The sequence below is a fragment of the Stigmatopora argus genome, chromosome 15, assembly GCF_051989625.1.
Source record: "Stigmatopora argus isolate UIUO_Sarg chromosome 15, RoL_Sarg_1.0, whole genome shotgun sequence".
Classification (NCBI taxonomy): Eukaryota; Metazoa; Chordata; class Actinopteri; order Syngnathiformes; family Syngnathidae; genus Stigmatopora; species Stigmatopora argus.
Window position 1 is genome coordinate 6,674,969 of NC_135401.1, and position 22,478 is coordinate 6,697,446.

Consider the following 22,478-nt stretch of genomic DNA (forward strand, 5'->3'; position numbering starts at 1 on the left):
AACACATATATACTTTGAAAAACTTTTATTTTGAAAAACTTTGGAGATAGGTTCGCGCAGGCCGTCCAGCATTTTTTAAAATTCAGTTCTGCCTTCATCCATTTTCAAATGGACAAAGAAACTCCCCTTGGCACCAGCTGGAATCCTGGAAAACAAAAAAGGGGTCAATACACAAAGTTAAGTAAAAAACCATTCGCAAGGTCTCACCTTTTATTTTGAAAAAGTTTGGAGATAGGTTCTGGCGTAACACCCAGCACCCAGAAATGTGGGGGTGCGTGAGCCTATCTGTACATAGGCAGGAAACCTTATCTCCCTTGGGTGGAATTCTGGAAAACAAAAAAAAGGGGTCAATACACAAAGTTAAGTAAAAAACCATTCGCAAGGTCTCACCTTTTATTTTGAAAAAGTTTGGAGATAGGTTCTGGCGTAACACCCAGCACCCAGAAATGTGGGGGTGCGTGAGCCTATCTGTACATAGGCAGGAAACCTTATCTCCCTTGGGTGGAATTCTGGAAAACAAAAAAAGGGGTCAATACACAAAGTTAAGTAAAAAACCATTCGCAAGGTCTCACCTTTTATTTTGAAAAAGTTTGGAGATAGGTTCTGGCGTAACACCCAGCACCCAGAAATGTGGGGGTGCGTCAGCCTATCTGTACATAGGCAGGAAACCTTGTCTCCCTTGGGTGGAATTCTGGAAAACAAAAAAAGGGGTCAATACACAAAGTTAAGTAAAAAACCATTCGCAAGTTCTCACCTTTTATTTTGAAAAAGTTTGGAGATAGGTTCTGGCGTAACACCCAGCACCCAGAAATGTGGGGGTGCGTCAGCATATCTGTACCTAGGCAGGAAACCTTGTCCCCCCCTGGGTGGAACTCTGGAAAACAAAAAGGGGTCAAGGCACAATAGATTAAGTTACATAAAAAAGAAATACAGACTAGGGCCTAATTAAGTCAAATTTAACTAAAAAAAATCCAACATTTAGCTTTTTTTCCCCATTAAAACATCAAAAGGGTACCCATTATTCAGACACTGCAAAAGGCAATATTAGACATACTCCTGATTGTCTGGTTTCTTTTTGTCTGCTGCAGAGAGACTAAAAAATGATCCAAGTCTTTAAAGGCCCCTATCCAGTCTATTTTTCATGTTTTCCTCCACAAACAATCAGGATCTCGATTTGGTGGGAAATATAGAAAACACACTGGACAGGGGCCCACAAGGTACAAATTACATGAAAATAATAAATAAAATAAATCCTACTTCTGCCTTGAGTTTTTCAGTCAATTATTTCAAATCCATTCATTCTTAAAAAAATATCCAAAAAGCTTCTGTTTTTCTCTTATGCCAAGGAAAAAAAGTTTAAATTAGTCAAAAATGACACCTGCACTATTGTTGAATAAATGTCTTAGGTTTTGTCAAAACCACATTTAAAACTAAAAATGAAACCGTCCTAGCCGTGAGGTATTTAAGAAAGTTAACGGGGTAAAAGTATATAATTTATTTTAGTGCACAGTAATCTCTCAAATACTAGTTCCACTAGATGGCAGATTTTTTTACTAAGTTCAGAAAGATGTGAAAAGCCACATTGAAACTCACAAGCGGAAGCTATTCCTTTACTTGCCACTATAGTATTTTTTAAATTCAATAGGGATGACCCTACTTTACGGTTTTTCATTTATCGCAGCCATGTCTGGTCTACATTAACCGCGATAATCGAGGGATTACTGTTTATTCCTTACACATCCACTAATGGCATGTGTGGGTGACTTATCCACAGGTTTTTGCTATTAAAAAAACACCAAGCGAGTTAGTGTTTTCATTCAAAATTTGAATGCATCATGATGAAAAACGAGCCAATTGCGCAAAGTCTTGAATACTGAACGCTGACGTTTAAATATTACACGGATAGAGAAAACCGGAACTACGTATTTAAAAATGACTCACTTTGTTATGGCGTCGACAAGATGCCCCTTTCTGGTCGTTTTGGCCACATTCTTGATGTTTCCAAGCAGTCTGTGCTCGTTGAGGGACTGAAACACACAATGGAATGATTTCTTTTTAAACAAAGAGCGATCGGTAACGCAATGTAGCCAATTTGTTTGCAAACATTTTGCTGTCTGCACACACATGGGGCTACATCACGTCAACGAATCATGCTCTTATCACTCTTAAGACGAGAACTGGGGCTTCGAAATCCCCAAATGACAACGTACCGAATGTGCTGCATCGTCCTGTGAGAAGTTTGTCAGGTTTTCTTCGGCAAATCGTCACTTTTGAGCTGCTCTGCAGTGCACGCCCGTGTTGCCTCCTGGCTCATCAGCCATTTTGGGGTTTGACGTCGGCTATTTGAACTCTGACCTTGGCCACGCCTATTAAAGATAGACACACAAAAAATATAAATTGTTTTCATAATAACGTGCATTAGTCAGTGTGTGTGTGTGTGTGTTTGGGGGGCTGTAAATGCTTTTTGGTTGGACTTTAATACTTTAATAAAAAAGAAATATTGTTTTCATAATAGCATGCATTAGTCAGTGGGTGGGGCGGGGGCGGGGCTGTAAATACGTGTTGATTAGGCTTTCATACTTAAAAAAATACATTTTTTCATCATAACGTGCAATAGTCAGTGGGGGGATCTGTAAATACTTTTTGGTTGGGCTTTAATCCTTTAAAATACAGTATTTCACATTATGAACATTGTGATGACATTCACTTTAGTGTTTGTTTTTGTACTTCTAGACATTTAAATGATACCTTTAAAGCCATGGTAATCTTTTGGTATAAATGACTTTTATGTGAAAGTAGGTTGCACAAAGAATACTCACCCAAGTTAAGAATTTCTTTGAACTATGATAACGAGAAAATATTTAAACACTAAAATCTATTTATTTTTTTAACTTTAACGGCAGATATAGTCAAGCTCCTTTTTGCAGAAAGTAATTTTACGAATTACCAAACCTAGTGTTGCATACTACTATTCTTGATTCCGGTTTCAACACCCGGCCGGCTGTGGGGAATTGGCCAATACCGATACTGCGTTTTCTTTCTCTTTTTAATACTGAATGACTTATTATTACGCATTCTTCCATACCTGTTTTAGCTGAGCAGAGTAAATTAGCACGCTGAGAGTCTCCTTTGCCTTCTCAAGTATAGCAGCGTGTCAGGACATGTGTTGAAAACATGATCACTTTTGGCTCCAAAAGACAGTTTGGCGCTGTTTATTTTTGTGACACAAAGGACTCACAGTGTAGCAAAACCTGTAGATGAATCATTTAACAATACGCCTATGTTCTTTATCCTCTGCACGAAGGCATTGTGACAGCAGGTTAGCGAGTCTACGCTGCCCCAAGTGCCTGAAGCTGGCAATGGCACTTAAACTGGACAATTTCTCATCATAGCACACGAGCTACAAATGATCACGAAGCCATCGGAGGTAGGCGTCAAAAACCTTCACCCCGACGTCGAAGTTGAAGGGCCACGTATTGAGGCTGAAGCAAGCGTGAAAGCCATCCAGGTGGTGCTCGCTCGTGACGTCCACGCCGGCGTCCTTCAGGCGCCGCGCGTACATCAACCCGTCGTCTCGCAGCACGTCGTACTCGCACGTCATGACGTAGGCCTTGGGGCACTTGGCCAGAACGTCAGATCCCGCCAGCAAGGGGGATGCCCGCACGTCTAGCAAATTGGGAATTTCATCCTGGATTCCTGCGAGATTAACGTCACAAAATAGCACACGTTTGAAATGTTGTCATTTTCTTTCGTGGAAAACTTTGAATATTAAACGTTTCCCTACTTTTCATCTCCTTGCCACGCGCAGGAAAGAAGCCTTCCCGGTACTCCGGAGGTAGGAGGACGGTCCAGTCCAGGCGAGACCTCAGCTCCGGCGCAAGCTTGCCGCTGTGCTCGTTGGCGAGGAGCCGTGGCTTGAGAGAGAGGTCCCCGCCCAGGTACTGCAGCCAAAACTGAGCCATGAGCGGCGAGTTGAGGATAACCATGTCCCGATTCTGCTGGTAGGACGGCGTTTTGAAGTCCAAGGCCTGCAAGGCCGGGTAGATCAAGGCCTGCACACTGAACTTGATGTTCATGCTGTCATCTGTCGCAATCTAGAGAATGGATACATGGACATCTATTTCCAAATTTAAACTAGAGAAACATTTAGAGAGCAGACTTTCATCCAGGCACTCAAAGCAGCAGCATATTTTTGACCTGGTTCTTTTTATTTTCAACATATCTTCAAAACATGCACTGCTATTTAAAACAAAGTATTGTCATCATTACATCTTAGATTCAAAATTTCATTAAAACCTCCACCCGAAATATTCAAACTTTTCTCCTTTTTTTTCTATTCCATCCGTTTTCCTATAGGAGACCACTCACCGCCTGAGCGATCGCCGCCGACATGTTGCCGCCCGCGCTGTCCCCTGCCACGCCCACTCTCCGCCGGTCCACGCCGTACTCGGCCAGGACCTCCGGGGACAGGAAGTGCTTGGCGGCCGTGAGGCAGTCAAGGTACGGCGTGGGGAATCGTACGTCGGGATACAAACGATAACTTTGCGGGTGGACGAGACGTCAACGCCGGGACAGAGTACTTGTAGTCAAAATCTTGCAAGATATTTCCAACTTACTCAACAGAAACCACAACCATGTGGAGATCTTTGGACATTTTGCAGCAGCCGTAATTGTACGCGTTGACCTCTGTGGATCACAATTGACATTAATACACAGAGAAACCAGGATTGACACGGTTACTTTGAAAGTCACCTAATCACCAATTGTATTTGCAATGAGTTCATCATAGTGAGCAGTTAGTTCATTTCATATGTATAGATTACTTTATTTACTGTTTTTATTACAGAAACCCTTTCCCGTCTATTGTATTTTTTGCTTTTTAAAAATTGTGTGTGTGCGTGCATATACTACAGGGTGTTCCAAAATGTTTGACCCCATTTCATAGCCCAATAATTTTGAGAGTTTTTGATGGAAAGACCTCAAATTTTCACAGCTTGTGTAGAAACGTTTCAAGTTTTTGTGTGTAACGTTTGGCATTTCTACCTTTTCAGGTTCATAAATGCCGTTCACTTTAAAAGAAAATGCATTTTGCGTGTTGGGGTATGCTCGGACTCAGTCACCTAAGTGGCCCTTCTTCCCAAATTTTGCAAAGAAGGCACCAACTACAAAACAACTTAGGACTTGGCCCTAAACATTTCAAGAAAAGGGCTGGAATGTGAGTTTCCACACTTGCTCTTCTAACACTCTTCCGAGGAAGGCTTCACGAACCTGCTCCACTGTCTCTGCTGTCTCAAAATGATTGGCCTATGAAATGGGGTCAAACATTTTGGAACACCCAATTTGTTGGCCAAACTCAATGAAAAATGTGCACTAAACAGGTAAAAAATGTTGGTTTTTGCTCAAATTATAGGTACTACTCAAAATAAAATGCCCTATCAAATGCCCTATCATGTCTGGTTGCGAAAGCTAAGCAGAGTCGAGCTTGGTTAGTACTTGGATGGGAGACTGGCTGGGAATACCAGATGCTGTAAGCTCTTAAATTACCAAGGGGAATTAGCTCAAATGCTAGAGTCCTCGCTCAGCATCTGAGAAGCATTGGGATCTCGTGGCCTGAGTGTTAGTGCTTTGCCCTCGGATCCTCACAGCTCTAGCTGCGTGGGTTCAAATCTCTGCCTGGTAATATCAGGTGCTGTAAATTCTTATATTACGAAAGGGAATTATCTTAAGTGGTAGAGTGCTCACTTAGCCTGTGATAAGCAGTGGGATCTCTAATTTACTTGGGTGAACCGTGGCCTGAGTGTTAGGGCTTCGCCCTTGGATCATCACAGCTCTGGCTGCGTTGGTTCAAATCCTGGTTTCAATTTCTGGTTTTCCCTGCGATTGGCTGGCCACTGATTCCAACATTCTGCCAAAGGCGGGGGCCCGGACACCAACATTCTGGGGAATTGCAGGGGAAAGGAAGGAAAGGACTGACCGGGATTTATTATTCCCAGCCAATCTCCCATCCAAGTACTAACCACACCCAACCCTGCTTAGCGTCCATGATCAGACGTGATCGTGCGTCTTCACGGTGGTATGCCATGAGCCCAAATAGGACATGAGATCCGATATTTTGAGTAGCACAAATAATTTAAGCAAAAACAAACTTTTACCTTTTTAGTGCACATTTTTCATTGAGTTTGAGCCCGCAAATCCAGGTTGTTCCAAAATGTTTGACCCCATTTCGTAGGCCATTGTCAAAATTATTTGCCTCCAAAATGGGGTCAAACATTTTGGAACAGCCTGTATTTAGAGCACAAGTGTCAAAAGATGGTCACAGAGTCCAAATCCAGCCCCCCACCGGGTTTTGTGTGGCTTGCGAAAGTAAATTAATGGACTAAATTAAAATATAGAAAATTTTGTACTCCTCATTTAAAAAAGGAGAACATCAGAAATCTGTTGTTTTTCCATGTGAAAATGTTTACTGTTGATTCATTTTGGAATATTCTAGAAGTATGTCAAACAGAAAACAAAAAGATATATAAAAATTAAAAAATATCTATTTGCTGTTTACTTTTTAAAATCGGAAATGAAATCGTAATAAAATAAATTAAAACAAGCATTGACTCTTTGTCCTCTTTAATAAAGAAAGAAGAATGATTGCTAATGTGAGTTTCAATATAGCGGATTCGGACTTTTTTTGGACAACCGGTTGGTCTAATTGGACTATAATTGACAAAATGAGCGCGACTTACTGGGACTCCCGTAGGCCCAGCCTCCGCCGTGAATGTACAGTAGCCCCCTCTTGTGGCGACCCTCGCCAGCCGTCGCAGGAGGCTGGAAAACTCGCACGGGGACGCCGTCGAAATTTACGTCGCAGATCGCCGTGGTGTCCTCACCATCTTTGGTTTTGGTGTCTTCAAGCCTCCGGGACATTTCTCGGGTGAGCTTGATGTGGTTCCCCAAACCCAGCCACTCCATCACTAAAGCCTGAGGTTAAAAGGCAAAAAAAAAACGGTCATCTCATCAGCAAGCGTACATGCAAAAGCAGACCAGGTTTCAGAGGTTCAAAATGGTTTCCTGGCTACCTTTGCTCTCCTTTGATCTTACGTTTGCGTGACTTCACTGATCTTGTCTAAATTGGGTGTAACGCGTTAAGTGCCAAGAAAAACAAGAGACAAATCCTCCAACTATCTAAACGAGGGCCCTATTATCCTGCTTCATTTACTTAAGCGTAAGTGCACATTAAGTGCTATGATGATTTGTTGACTGAAAAACTTGTTCTGCACGTTTCATTTGTGTGTTCTTCCTGTTTGAGTGCAAATTTGGCCTGGTGGCCAGCCAATCACAGGGCAACCATTCATGCTCACATTCATAGCTAGGGGCAATTTAGAGTTTTCAACCACCTTACCATGCATGTTTTTTGTGATGTGGCAGAAAAGCGGAGCACCGAGAGAATACCCACACAAGCCCAGGGAGAACCTGCAAACACCACAACAGTGAGGACCAACCTGTGATCGAACCCCCAGCTCCTGAGAAGCTGAAGCCTTATTCTAGCACCTTGGACCACTCGGCTACACTACCTTTATTGAGACTGTTTGCATTTTTTGGAAGGGGGCAGACAACCCTTATCATGAGCATCTAAGAGAAAAGAATGTCTTAATAAAGCTATCGAAAAAAATTAAATAAATAAAATCATTTTTTTTCTGCTGTGTAGTGGAGAAACACGTACATAACAGCACAATTCCAGCACATATTTTAGCCAATCCAATGATATTCCAAATATTCTAGTGACGTCATTAATATCCATGATCCCATCAGTGTTTGTGCATATTATATCTGACGTCACAAAATGCCCTTGTAATCGGGCTTTTCCATGATCAGAATTCTACGAAATTCACAATTCAAATCCTTAAATACTTTCAACATCCGTCTTTAACAATGAGCTCATTTAAATCTCTGTCCCTTTAAGCTTCATGTCTTCATTAAACCAACTGGACTAAACTTTAGACTCTAAAGTTTAGAGTCTTAACTTTTACTTGTACAGTCTATTTTTCCCGCGACCCAAAAAATGAGATATAAAAAAAATAGACAGTTATAAATTAACTAGTGCGCATCACCATGGCCACCCATTGGCATACTTACAAAGCTGACTAGAATCTTGACATAAGCGTCCAATAGCAAAAGTTTCCATTTCTGGCGAATATTGGCAGGTAGCGGCGACAGCAAGTAGCGGAGAACCACAGCCACGCTCACGACGACAGCCGTTGACAGCAGCCACATTTTGGATTCGTCTCGCAGGCTTCCACCGGCACCGATAAACAAGTACTTCTGACCGGTTAAACTGAGGGGGGAAAAAGGGGCAAAGGTCAAAACGGGGAATGTGATAAGACAGGAAGAAGCACCCAAGCAAGTTCTGAACACGTCCATCGTCTAATTATTCCATACAAGAAAGACATATTTGTTACAAAAAGCGGAATCGTGCTTTGGATGGTCGATAACGGCTTGTATGCACTTGGAGGAAGATTACTTTTAGCTTTCTACCTGCGTGCTTTTATCTTTTGGGGAAAAAGAAAGGCGAAGAAACATCCGGCGGGTAAGGGAACTTTTGAGCGAGTTGCATTGTACTTTAATTGCCACAGGAGGGCGGGCTAGAGCAGTTGAATACGTGAGACGATTTTGCAGTCAAAACAAAAGGTTTTGTGTTTTTGAGAGATATTAAGAGTTGCGACTTTTAAAAATTGCGTTTTTAACATTTTTAGTGTATAGTTTATATTCTTATGTAGGGGGCGGCCGGGTGGTGTGAGTGGTTAGCACGTCGGCCTCACAGCTCTGGGGTCCTGGGTTCAAATCCAGGTCATGTCCAGCTGTGTGGAGTTTGCATGTTCTCAGTAAGTCAGTCGGGCCTGCGTGGGTTTCCTCCAGGTACTCCGGTTTCCTCCCACATTGGAAAGACATGCATGGTAAGCTGATTGGACACTCCAAATTAGCCCCTAAGTATGGGTGTTAGTGTGCAAGGTTGTCCGTCTCCTTGTGCCCTGTGATCGGCTGGTCACCGGTTCAGGGTGTCCCCCACCTCTGGCCCGGAATCAGCTGGGATAGGCTCCAGCACCCCCGCGACCCTAATGAGGATAAAACGGTTCAGAAAATGAGATGAGTTTCTCATGTAGTTATTATTTTAAAATTCATTGTCAGGGTTTCCCCCAGTGTTTTATGAACCTAGCTTCAAAAGAAAGGTCTACATGTTTTCTGGTGACATCAATAGCTGATTTATTTATTTATGTTTTATTTTCAATTTTAATAATGTATTTTCGTTTGCTCTATTTTTGAAACTAGTTGAATTTAATTCGTACATAGAGGTATGACCACTGTCAGAATTTCGTACCAACAGGTATTCGTAAGTTGAGTTATGATACCAGTCAGAATTTCATACCTAGAGGCATTCGTGAGCAGAGGTATGACAGCAGTCTGAATTTCATATCTAGAAGCATTCGTGAATAGAGGCTTGACTACAGTCAGAATTTTGTACCGAGGCATTCGTGAGTGGGGGTGAATGCCTCAGGTTACAAAAGCAGATACGGAATACGAAAAAGAGCCAAGTTACAAACCCCCCCAGATTAAATGTATTTCCTGTATCCGTTACTACCTCTACATGCCTCTGGATACGAAATTTGGACTGCAGTAACACCTCTACTTACGAATACCGCTAGGTACGAAATTCTGACTGTAGTTATGCTTCTACTTACAAATGCATCTAGATGCCAATTTCTGGCTGTAGTCATGCCTCTACTTACGAATGCCTCTTAGTACGAAATTCTGACTGTATCAGTACCTGACATATCAGTTTCTCACATCTTTCTTATAAAATTGGGACATTTTGACCAATTTTAAAGGGTTTAGTTGGTAGTTGTGTGAGGACTGCAGAACAAATTTGAGAATTTACATATAAAGTACCACTCTACCTACAAAATTTTCAACTTAGGAAAAAAGTTCTGGAACCAATTAATTTCGTAAGTAGAGGTATGACTATACTGCGAAAACAATCCGAAAAGGTTACAATAATGTTTACTTTGTTAATTTACTCTGTTGTGGGACTGCAGCACATTTTTAAGGACATGTATCCAAAAAAAGAAGTCGTCATTACTTCTTCGGGGGGACCAAGAATTAAATTTAGATTGTTGTTGTCAGTCTGGTCCAGAGTTTTTTTTCTTTCCCCAGTGACCTAACTACTATAATCATAGCAAAGAAAGCATTTGGCAGTCTTCCGTTCCCGCTCCCTTCGGGCCGTCCCTTCCCACGAGTTCACGCGGATACTCGTTCCTCGCGCTTTCCCTTGTGAGAACATAAACAGCGCCGGTGAGGACCCAACCCCCGTCACGGACGGATTTTCCAAAACAAGCCGCGGCGAGCGCGCCCGACTGACCCGTGTCAGATTAACCTTTGGGGCTCCCTAGGGAGGTGTCCTTGAAAAGTGAGAACAGCCAATGAAATGTAATGAAATCTGCATCTGAAAAAGGAAGCGAATGATGCTCAATATTTGCGTGGAGCCTCCGTCTTTGTAAACCTTAAATGACAGTACGTTCTGCTCCTGGGATCCATTTCGTCAAGTTGGAAGCCCATGCCAAAAATGTGTCTTGAGCAAAAGAGTCAGCAGAATGCAGTGTATAAACTTAAATGTGATATACCGTGTGCATGCCGAGCATTAAAAATGGCGCTGCTTGCAGTCTGTGGTATGGAGGGAAGGCCTCTCTGGTGTCATTGACTGGAATGACACTTAATGCTCATTTAAATGCAGGAGGCGCATGCTCTGGTTTCCAATTTCATGCCGATCGGCCTTGTTGATGTTTTGAACCTATGAGCATCTTCCCAATGCTTAACCATTTATGACCACATTTAAAAGTGAGCAAGCAGATTTTTCCCAAACATTTGATAAAATCAGCTGCTTTCTGTTTCTAAAGTGTTAAAGACGGAAGCGTACTGAGTCAAATAGGAGGGTCGTCAAAAAGCAAATCAAAGCGAGGATTTTTAAGTGTTGAAAATCCAATTTTCGCGACCTTTGAAGAAGGGATCATGTGTCATGGACCCTTATTGTGTATTCAACCATTGGGAAATAGTAAACAATTTAATTTAATAGACGTCCAATCTGCTCTGACTGTGAGGGCAGGCGGATCACTGTTTGAACTGCGAGGACTGAAAACAACGTATTGTCGAGTTCACACCAACCCAAATGATAGGTTATCCTTACTTCAGCCACTGAAATGTTGACTGCTAAATAAAACAAAGCCAGCTCAGCGTCCGCTATATTTTACATGTACAGTCATTTCTCTACTTACGAAATTAATTGGTTCCAGAACTTTTTTCGTAACTTGAAAATTTCATAAGTAGGTGTACTTTATACGTAAGTTCTCTAATTCGTTCCACGGTCCTCCCACAACTACAAACTAAACCCTTTAAAATTGGTCAAAGTGTCCCGATTTTGTATGAAAGATGTGAGGAGAAACGCAGAAATGAGAGAAAATTATTAATGTCTTAAAAAAGATAAAGCATATGGAAATGTGCCCTGCGCCGCTGAAATAGTTCCCTCTGCAGCCGTTAAACTGGGAGACGTAATGTCCGTGTTTGTCCGCTAGATGGCGGCAAGAGCCCATTCTAGCCGAAAGACGTCCACTTTGTAGTACATATTAGACTTTTACGTGTGCTGTATGTGTGTGTATGAAAATATGTGCTGCATTGCATTTGTATGGTTTTTAATCACTTTATAAGGGCAATTCGAAATAAAATAACAAAGGAAATGCATTACTTTTTCGGGATTTCAAAACTTGGATCTTTTTCGTATCTCGAGTCACTCATTTGCATATAAAAATGTCGTAAACCTGAAACTTTCGTACCTAGAGGCATTCGTAAGTAGAGGTATGACTGTAGTTTTACAAGTAATCAACTCCTCTGGGTTTGAAAGCAAAGTGGCCGACTGATCGTTGACGTCACGCTGTGCGGTTGATCGTAACTGAGGTTTCTGCTGCAAACAGCTTGAGAAGGGATTGCTGACAGGCTGCTTTGGCACGCAATGAAAATAGAGTAATTATTGACTACGCTAGATAAAAAAAATATCATCACCTCATAGCGGTGTCACACGGATTTACTACAGATGGAATATGTATGTGGGTTTTCCACATTATGGAACACATTTTAAACTTGCGTTAGTTATTTCACATGACGATTGTGGGTTTTGACAGCAATTTAACATCATAGCAACTGTTTGCAATCAACTAATTCAACTTTAAAAAAAAAACTGGACTGGTGAAAATGGCTTGTTTTGTGTGGTTGGAATGAAAAGCTGCACCCATTGCAGGCGGCTTTGTGAAATAATTGCCCACCCCTGATCCACACCATGTATATGCAACCAGCCCTAAAGGCCTGCAGTGGGTGCATCATGCATGTTTTCATTTAATTGCCCACCCTTGATCTAGACAATGTATATCTTCAACCAGTCCTCAAGGCCTGCAATGGGTGCACCATGCAGGTTTTCATTCCATCTGCTGGAGAATGAAGAAACCTCATTGGTTCAAGATGGAATAAAAGCCTGCACCCACCTTTGTGGAATAGTTTGGACACCCCTAATCCGAATCTAAATAGACATGCCCAAAATAAAAGACACTTTTCGTAAGGATACACGTTTAAGTATCGTTTTTTTTTCACTGATGAAGATCAGAACCATGCAGTTTACCTTACAAGTTGACCGGCCTGTCGCTCTGGAGGAGCCCCCGCCCCGACGCGTTGATTTCGGGAACTCCCCCTAAGTTCCCCCGGCTCTCCTCATTCTCACTCGGCTCACTTGCTCCGGGAGCTGTCACGCAAACAAACATTGCACGGAGCCACTCTTGAAAAGATTCCCACGCGTGTTCGTTAGCCCATATCTGCGTCGGCTCTTACCGGTTCGCCGAAGCGCTGCCAGCCGCTCGGTTTGCGGGTCTGCCGGCGGTCGTGACACGGCCGAAAAGAGCTTCGCCGGTGGAGGTGGAGGAGAACGAGGAGGAAAAAGAGGTAAATGGCGACGGTGTGTTTTACCTTGCATTCGTTCTCAAACCTGCAGTGTGATTTTTTTGGGCGTGTTTGCGTAGATCATTTAAAAAAGCACCTGGTCGCGTTTTTTCCCCAACAATGTTTGCTAGTTTGTGGGTCACGTCTCTGCCCGGAAATCGCGCTTTCAGATCTCCGTGACACTGAAAAGAGGGGCTCGCCTGTTACGCTCAGGTAACTTTGGACTGCACTTTGATCGAGCAGAACCCATCACATGTAACGTATGACTTGCTGGACAACATTCTCAGGTAAAAGCGCGCGTATTGTTTCTCTATGAAGTTGTGGGTTTGGGTGCTGGTTGTAGAAAATCCCACTCGTTTTTGCGACACTCAAACGTCTCACAGTTGTGATACTGTAAAAACTGCAAGTGTCCTCATCATGTGTGTTTCCTTCAATTATATGTTGCATTTGTGGTGTGTGTGCGTGTGTGCACGTGTGTGTGTGTTTGTGTGCACGTGTGTGTGCGTGGGAGTGATTTCTTGTCAGATCCTGTGTGGTGGGGGTCAGTCACTAGGTCGTCTCTGTGGAATTCTCCTAGAATAGATTCCACACACACACACACACACACACACACGCGCACGAACACACACACACACACACACACACACACACACACACACACACACACGCACACACACGCAAGCACACGCAAGCACACGCACACGCACGCACACGCACACACACTAATAGACACAATGAAAAGAAGAACAAAATTAGTGTATGGTGATGATGGGAACTTCAGGGATGGGAACTTGTGTCTTTGTAACCCGAGCTCGACCGTGAAGGCCTTGAGGACCAATCGGCCAATGTTGTGTTAAGGGTATTTGATGATCATGTTTCAGAGCCGCTGACGGCCATAGACGTCCAATCCATTTTGGGAGCGTGATGTCTGGCACTTCGTATGGATCTTCCTGAACGTCGCTTCTCTACATAAAGAGCCAGTTGTCACACCATGCCAGAGTTTGTGATGTGCACTTAGCATTTAGTTAAAGAGCTACTTGGAGATAAAGTTTACATTAGTACAGATTTTGCAACTCTGTCACTGTGCTTTTGCCAAATATTAAAATAAAAAATACAATTGATCTCCAAACTGAGCTGCTCTAATCAAGCCTTTGATAGTTAATATTGTAATGCATAAATCAGAAAACTGAAGGTGGCTTTTTGAAGAAATTTTAAACCCAAATGTTCTATTCTCAACTGACCTATTACTACTGTGCATTCGTTTATTTTATTACATAACACCCAACTTGCTGCAACTTATTCGGTGGTAAAATGTTATATAACTCTGGCTGTAATGAGGAAATAATTGAGGTGGGGCACTTTTATTTAACTAAAAATGGAAGGCACACCCTTTCGATTTAGCCCCCAGGACCTCCTCCCTTTTATAATTTGGTAGGCACGTTCACGTGGATGCTGTGGCAAACAACTGTAAGACTCGGTCCAAATAAGACTTTTGCTTCCTTAATTTTAATTGGGCAAAAAGCACCCACGCATGCACAGATTGCATGTCCAGGGGGGCAAAGTCAACAGCACGCAGCACAGGGCTACTATTGTGTCTAGCATCTACATGGCACTTTCAGGGAAGGATACAGTCATTCACATTTCCCAGCAGCGTGTGTGTGTGTGGGTGGTCGTGTCATATTCCATGTCGTGCTGCTGGCTGCTAAAAATGAAGATGCAAAAGGGAAAGTGAGTGTCAAGGAGCGAAGCCTGAGCATGTGTTTGTCTTGTTCTTTTGACAGCCAAGGTTGCACTTCTTTGGTGTACAGTTGGGATGATAAACACATATGGTCCGTATATATTTTCACAGTTTGTCTTTGTTGGAAAGAATGCAAAATGGTTGAAATCGTCAGATTATCTGGTTGCATTTTATTTTAAATGCATTTGCTAGAATTTCTAAAGATTTGGAGTGATTTCCAACACTTGGTTAATGAGATAAATGTGGGCGAAAGCTAATTGTTTCATTCCTTGACTGTTCTGGCTGGAAACAATTTAACTAACTGACTTGGCTAGCACTTTGAAGGCTTCTTTGGATCGTGTAGAAAGATTTTCATAATCAAGAAAGGACACCTGTCATCAGTAGGAATAACTGCTTATGACAGATGTCATAAACTGTCATTTAGTAATTTATATCACTTTTGAAATAAAGTTGATATTGTTTCAAATGTCATGGGTTAGAGTTTACGGTTAGGATTACGACACTGAATGACATCTGTCATTAGCAATCATTCATGGTCAGGACAGGTGTAATGATACAGTTATAATCGTCTCGTGACACTGTCATGACATGTACTCGAATCGTCTTACCCCGGCTCACGCTTCAGTTTACTCAGTAAGGCCCATCCGTCTTCTGTAGTGCTTATCTGACGAAACATCGTTAAACCGATGGGTTAAGCAACGATACAAACAAATTTGACGAAAATACAAAGTAATCTTTCAGATGGAGTTTTGGTCCAAACAACAGTTTTCATTCAAAAATGAAAATGTCAAAATTGCTTTATATTTTTGGGGCTTTATGTCAACTGTGATGGTGTTGAAAGCAATCAAAGATGATTGAATCATTTTTAGTCCATGCATATTTTTTTTTAATACGACCAATATTTTATTAATGAAGATTCTGTGTGGTTGTAAAAACATACAAATCACATTTTTGGGTGGACAATCTTTCATTTTATCAGATGTTAAAGTACAATAGTAAAATGGAGAACAAGAGGCTAAATAGGGATCTGTCAATATAACATTTTTTTTCAAGATAACTTTAGCCCAATAAAACAACATAACAGCCTGTAACACACAGGCTTCAAAGTGGCGGCCCGCGGGCCAAGTCTGGCCCACCGCCTCATTTTGTGCGGCCCGAGAAAGTAAATGTTGAGTGCCGACTCTGTTTTATGATCAAATTCAAATAAAGATTATAGATGTATAGGGAACATTTCCCCTTTTTAAATCAACAATTGCAGAAGATTTGTTCTAATTTGAATGTCCAAAAAGGATTTATCAGCACAATCAGAAAAGCTGTCAATTCATTAATTGATAAATTTTGGCAGCCTAGTTGGAAGACATAACGGCCCTCCGGACGGAATCGAAACTACGACGTGGCCCACGACAAAAAAAATGAGTTTGACACCCCTGCTGTAACATAACAGACTCCTTGGCGCCTTATTGTAAAACACATTGACACTACTGTGAGATCTACCACGAGACATTGAAGGATAGCAAAAATACATGAATGGAAAGAGGCTGAAGTAAATAAGTGTGACTGGGAGATGTTCCGAGCCCCCCCCACCCCCAAAATCAATCACCGCTCCTTCGTTGACTGGCTCCATTGTGAACGTAGCGGAATGCACCGATTGGTCGGTGGCATCTGAATGTCACTGCTTCTCGTCCCTGCGCCGTGGAATGCGTTCGTGTGTGTACGTGTGATGAGTTGTTCGGCTGTGTGTCGCGCGTTTGATTGTGTTCTGTATTCCACACTGGCGCTCTTTGTCTGGGTGCACAGACTGAGTATCTGAACCCAGCATTCCTCCCACTTAGGCCACCACTTGCCAAGAAGGAAAAAAGACGGCAATAAATAGCAGTACCATTCACGGTCATGTTGGTGTGGTTTCACTGTGGCCCCTCACTTTAAGGCATGGTCAGCTAAAAATATTTTATTGCCTTTTTTTTTTTGCTTTGTAAGTGCGCCTTACTCTCCCACTTGGTTTTTGTGAGCTCATAAGAGCGTAATTCAACTGTTGCTGACTGCTCGAACAAATCGAGTGGAAAAAGGTGTTGACTCTCTGGAATAGACTCTAAAACAATCAAACTTCTGATTACAAAATGAAATCCTACATTTTTACCGTGTTAACTTTTTTGACATTGTTTGACTTGAAATTTCAAGTTCTGCCATCTTATTTACCAGTATAAAATCAAATGTGCACCAGAAGGCAGAAAGTCACAAGCTACAGTTGAAAGTTGCCAAATGCGTAGTTTCAATAGGCGTGTTTAAACCGGCTTCCGATAATCAAAAAGCAGATGAAACTATGATCATTTGCTAAAACAATCAAGTTTATCCGTGAGAACATTTGAACGTATGATCACGATGGATCCCAAATGTCAAGTCAATGTCCCATACGTTTTACCTTGAAAACCTGGAAGTCGATAATCATGTTTCTGTCACCCCGACGGCGATAGACCTTCAATCTCTTTTAACCGGGAAGGCCTCACAATGCCAGCTCTACCTCGTTCAAACGGTTAGGACGTCTATCGCCATCACTGGCAGCCAATATGTTACCTACCATGACACCGTCACCTCTTTCTCGCCACTGGTAATCGTGTTTTATGACTTTCACGTATGGGCCAGCATTGACCGCATCCCGAGTTGAGTTACAGACACGCTTTGACCGTCTGGTCTAAAACGGCAAGAGGCCACGGGCTGCTCTTACTGCCTGCTGCGGGTAGACCATTCGTCTCACTTTCCACCGCAGCAGCAAAAAGATGGTACCCCCCAAAAAAGGATAAAAATGAAGAGTGATAGAACAGAACAGGAAAGGCTTCTGAAAGACAGTAAATCTCCTCTGTGGTGGAATCTGCTTCACCACAGAGGTCCGCTCGGGATATGCCAGTCAGCATCTGAATACAAGCTAAGTACATTAACATGTGAAGTGGGAGGAGAGTTTCCCATTTGAGAGGCTTTTATTGACCCGATGAAGATTGCTTTGACACGGCGCGGGCCTTAATTACTTTGATTGCTTCGATTGGCTGAATGCGGAAGCGGGCCAATGGGAAGATAGGAGCGCCAGCCTTTATCTCGGTCAGTAAACACACGTGGCCACCATTCAGAGGACACTAATGCTGTCATGAACACAAAGACGCTCAAGCGGGAGATTTGTGCACAAAAGCTTTGGGGATACTGCAATTTTCCGCATGAGGATATATGGAGATGCACTGTTTTGACACAGTAGTTAGCTCGTCAGCTTTTGAAAAGCAAGTGGTATTGAATGTGTCGCTACGAGGAATGAGAATTGTCATTCCAATTGATATGACCACAATGTTCAGTCCACCACCATTCATTTGTAGACTAGAAATGAAACTAGAAAGTCTGCAAATTTGTAAATGGGGATGTTTATCTTTATACTGATGTGGATGTTAACAAAAAGTGGCAAGGATGAACAGTAGTTTTGGGATAATTTCTGACCTCTTAAATACCGGGAAACTATTTCAGAATATTGAAACTAAACACTGAGATAAGAGATTTGATCAGAAAATGTCACTTTGAACCATTTTCAAGTAGTGAAGCATTTTCGCCATTTATCTTAGAAATTGTGAGACTTCTGACTCATTCTGTTATGCCAAGCCACATATTTATAAAAATAACAGGACAAAAGGTATCCACAGGAAGCAGCAACGGAAGAATCTTGTGTCGCACTGGGAAGTCTGCGTGTGTTTTGCAATGTGTTTGAAATCCTGCATCCTTGAAGTTACCATGGTTACAGACACTCCCGGATCTCCCCCTTGTCATACATACACACCGACGTCAGGCGAGAGCATCAGAGGAGCTTTGAAGGCTCTCCAGTGAGTCATTTTTAGGTTGATGAAACCCTAACACAAAGCTCCCTTGCTTTGTTTTTGTCTCGAGCTAGACACTTAGATAACTTGCTCGCGGCCATTGAACGAGATAGACGTGCTTTCTGTTTTGACTTGCAACATAAATCGTTCATTCCAAAATAACACATCATAATATTTAGATTTTTTATATAAATGGATTAAAAGAACTGGATTAAAAGCCCTGAATATTCAGTTTTTTATAGATCTAAAACAATGTTTTTTTATATATATTTTTAGATTTTACAAAATGATTTTTGAACTAAAAACACAGAAAAAAATGATTAAAAAATTACAATTATTGATTTAAAAGGGGGAAAATCAGGAAATTGAATATACATCTAACTCTTCATTTTAATTTGATCCTAAAACAGAAAGTCGGCACTCATGATTTACTTGCCCGGGCCACACAAAATGATGCGGCGGGCCAGATTTGGACCCCGGGCCGCCACTTTGACACGTGTAGTAGTGGGTTGTGGAAAATACGGTAATTGTTTGTAAAGACTGTACGTACATGCTTTTGTTTGTCAAAATTGTTCATATTTCCATTCTCTTTGTCCGTTTTAGCCCAGCTGTTTCAGGGCCTCCAGACTTTTCAGCATTTTCTACTCCCGTGACATTTGGAAAGTTTCTTTAAAATCCCCCCGGCATTTGGATGGAAACATTAATCCCCCTCCCCCCCAACCCCCGCCACTACCCAGCTGTTTGTAAAAGCAACCACAAGTCCCTTTAATAAGTCATTCTGTCTTTCCCCACATTTTCAACTATACAAAATAATGTGTTGTCACTGTCAATGGCAGAGAATAGTTCAATAACTGTTGCGTGAATGTCGACTTGCCCGCTCTGAGGGTCGGTCAACCGCTCGCGGCTGAACAGGGATTGTGTGGAAAACGAGAACGGGATTGTTTCGGATGTCGTGTGCTCGGGTATTGGCATCTGTCCATCCCAAAACATATTACGTCCTTATGTTTGTGGTGCGTACTGAGAACCACGTTTGAGCAATTTTTAAGAGAATAATCTACAATGACAAGTTTATGGTTATTTGTCGCAGCCTTTTTGATGGCATGCTAATTAAAGGTTAGGCCTCGCAGCACAGAGAAAGAACAAACGACCGCATCGATGTGGCTTGTGTGTTGAATCTGTAATTTCATTGTGGTTACATGTTGATTATGCAGTGCCTCATTGGATCATTTTCAGCAACACAACATTTGAACTGCTTGTGGATGATTACGATTCCATGCCATTGGCTTGGTGAGATCTCAAACCAATTTGAACTAAGACCTCGTTTGATCGTGGGATGGGAAAATGGATAAAAAACATGGCACCTATTGTGCCTTGCCCTGAGAAATGGGAGCAAACGGAGGCCAGTTAACACTATGATTGATGTCACTAAAAGTCTGTCTACTTTTTTTTTATTACAGTCTATGATCACACGGTTAAAGAGCCCGCCAGAAGAATCTGGAATATAAGGAGCTCCTCAGACAAGGTGTTTTTTCCATATTCTAATAACGTCTGACTGGCTGAGCTTGATAGGCTTTGTCAATTCCAGCAGTGACGCTAAAACCATCTCCCGCCCAAGTTTAATCCCACACAGGGCTTTTTAGTCAGAGAAGCAACTCAAATAAATAAACCACATGTGCTAGTCCAACTTTTTGCCAAGAGAGGATGACAACTTTGGATTGGGGCTTTTAAATAGTTGATGAATTGGATGTAGGCAGGCCTCACCGACTCTCTACTTCAAAGAAGCAACAGTCAGGCCGCCACCAAATCCATCAAAGCGTGCTTGTGTGTGAGCGCGAGCATCTGCACATGACTGATTAGTAAGCGTTATGACATATGTGATCCTTTTGAAGGTAGCTGAAGTCAGCAGTCGTACTAGTCTGGCCGCTGGATTTATTTATTTATTTTCTGTCCCGAGCACTTAGAATTCCATCGATCAGATGTCGAAGATTCGAGGCTACGATAGAAAACATAAATTTTAAATATTTGCAAACCTCAGTCAATTTTTTTATTTGGTCATGCATTTAAAAGCAAGGGCACAATCGATTTGAATGGATATGCGACGTTGGTTAAATGGCTTAAAAGTGCTCACCGAGAAAGTTGTAGAAAGCACTTGATGGAAGAAGCTTATTGATTCCAATGCATACAAAACCCTTGAGGTGGTTGAGACCTTCACAAATCAATTAAAAAGAACCTATTGATTTAAACGCGCTGTATAAAACAGGCTGCTTTTCATTAACAAACCATCAAGACAGGAGGAAGGGAGGAGTTCATGGTGATGACTCCTTAAAGTGTGCAAATTACAGCCTTTTCTTGACTTGATGCTAATATTACAAGTTGGATAGTACACAAAATTTATGTGTGTGGGTGTTGTGTTTGCGCTTCAGCCTCACGTAGGAGTTGGAGCATTTGGAATAATTGCATACTGCCGCTAGGCCATAAAATAAAATGTTTTTTTCCATAAAATCTTGTTACCAAGCGATTTTTTTCTCCTTTTCAAGTCTTCTATAGGAAGTTCAAACATTAAAACGGATAACAACAATAACAATGGATGGTCATTTTTCTGTGCCATTGCTGGTGGTAGACGTTCAATCTAGCCAATTTAGGGAGTGATGGATTGATCAATTAAATGTCTGTCATCATCATTGACACTAGAGCTGCAACATTAATCAATTGCCATGTTATCAAATTAATCAACAACTATGCCCCCTGACTTTTTACTTTATTTCTCATAACCTTGGATACCATTTCACAAATGCATCACATCCAAGGCAATAACTACCCTCTCATATATATAATACAGTAGAGACTGTATCGTGCATGAGGTCAGCGTGCGTGTGTGTGATTAAAGTCCTCAAGTGACACGATGGGCGCTCAATAAGCCAACAGATCTCACGCCGTGAATCTTTGCCATTTGTGCGGACGCATTACAAACAGATGTGTGCAGCCCACAGCCATATGAGCTGTCCGTTTACTGTACGCTTCCCGTGAGTCAGTGCTAAAACATTTCCAACTGGCAGATAAAGAATAATAAATCCCCTACAATTGAACACGATCTCCATTTTAGACAATAGAAGTATAGTCTTTTCCCTGCAAGAATTGGTCTTAAAAATTTGGCTTGGTCATGAAAAGGTGTACAAACTGATAGTAACTGAAACAAGTGTTTTGAGGTACAAAAAAGGCATGTTTTAATATTCAGATGGAAAATATGCCACATGACTACTTGTATAAAAGTCTGCTGTTGACAATTAGTGCACACAAATCAAGATGTTCTTTTCCTCTTTTTGTGAAATATTAAATTAGGCACTTCTGGATTCACTGCAGTCAAAGATTATTTTATTTTTTTCCCTCCAGCCCAACTTTCAAACAGGCGAGCCCTGAAACTGGTGGAATAGAAAGATGACACAAATGCGCGTGCACAAATTGCCACATTCTCTGTTACTGTGCTATTTTCTTCCCCGGTGTTTAGAGGCTATTCTCGGACCAGTGTTTGTGCATGTGACCTGAGTCGCACCCCCCTTCGGCCAAATGCCCGTCTGGCTTTTCATCTCAAGTTATGTGTTATATATACGTGTGTTCATCCTAAGAGAGCGGTCCACGTTGACACCTTTAGCTTTGTATCACAGAAATGCATCTCCCCTCTTGTCATACTACAGCCCCTCAAGGGCATTCCTCTTCTTTTGTCCTCTTACTTATATCAACACTTCACCGCCTTCTGGCATTTTTTAAAGCACAGTTCACTCTTAAAACTCAAAAGGTTCATATTGGATGTTTTAAAACTATGTTCAAATATTTAGGAACAGCATATATACAATGGTACCTCTATGCACGAAACCCTTTTA

General features: G+C 41.8%; 2 protein-coding genes across 6 annotated transcripts in view; one reads left to right on the plus strand and one right to left on the minus strand.

The window, feature by feature from the left end:
* Positions 1-10: 10 nt before the first annotated feature.
* LOC144089723 (neutral cholesterol ester hydrolase 1-like) lies at positions 11-13,138 on the minus strand. Of its 3 annotated transcripts, XM_077620836.1 has the most exons (16): positions 12,910-13,138; positions 12,704-12,823; positions 8,125-8,323; positions 7,563-7,620; positions 7,391-7,461; positions 6,735-6,969; positions 4,617-4,686; positions 4,369-4,540; positions 3,785-4,094; positions 2,211-3,696; positions 1,942-2,027; positions 755-874; positions 573-691; positions 391-509; positions 208-326; positions 11-145 (listed from the first exon to the last, which is right to left on the minus strand). In XM_077620836.1, exons 3-10 carry the CDS (start codon positions 8,260-8,262, stop codon positions 3,401-3,403), a joined length of 1,350 nt encoding a protein of 449 aa, XP_077476962.1. In that variant the 5' UTR covers positions 8,263-8,323; positions 12,704-12,823; positions 12,910-13,138; the 3' UTR covers positions 11-145; positions 208-326; positions 391-509; positions 573-691; positions 755-874; positions 1,942-2,027; positions 2,211-3,400. The 3 variants fall into 3 exon arrangements, with proteins under 3 accessions (XP_077476962.1, XP_077476963.1, XP_077476961.1); XM_077620837.1 differs by lacking the exons at positions 7,391-7,461; positions 7,563-7,620 and having other exon boundaries at positions 12,910-13,132; XM_077620835.1 differs by lacking the exons at positions 7,563-7,620; positions 12,704-12,823; positions 12,910-13,138 and adding an exon at positions 8,524-8,581.
* Positions 12,734-22,478, plus strand: part of ppp2r3a (protein phosphatase 2, regulatory subunit B'', alpha) — a 27,330-nt gene continuing 17,585 nt past the window's right edge. Inside the window, exon 1 of one of the 3 annotated variants that reach the window (XM_077620831.1) lies at positions 12,734-13,020. The gene's annotated coding sequence lies outside the window, so the exon portion shown is untranslated. Of the gene's footprint in view, positions 13,021-13,211; positions 13,305-22,478 lie in introns of those variants that run through there. The other 2 variants (XM_077620833.1, XM_077620832.1) reach the window with 2 other exon arrangements.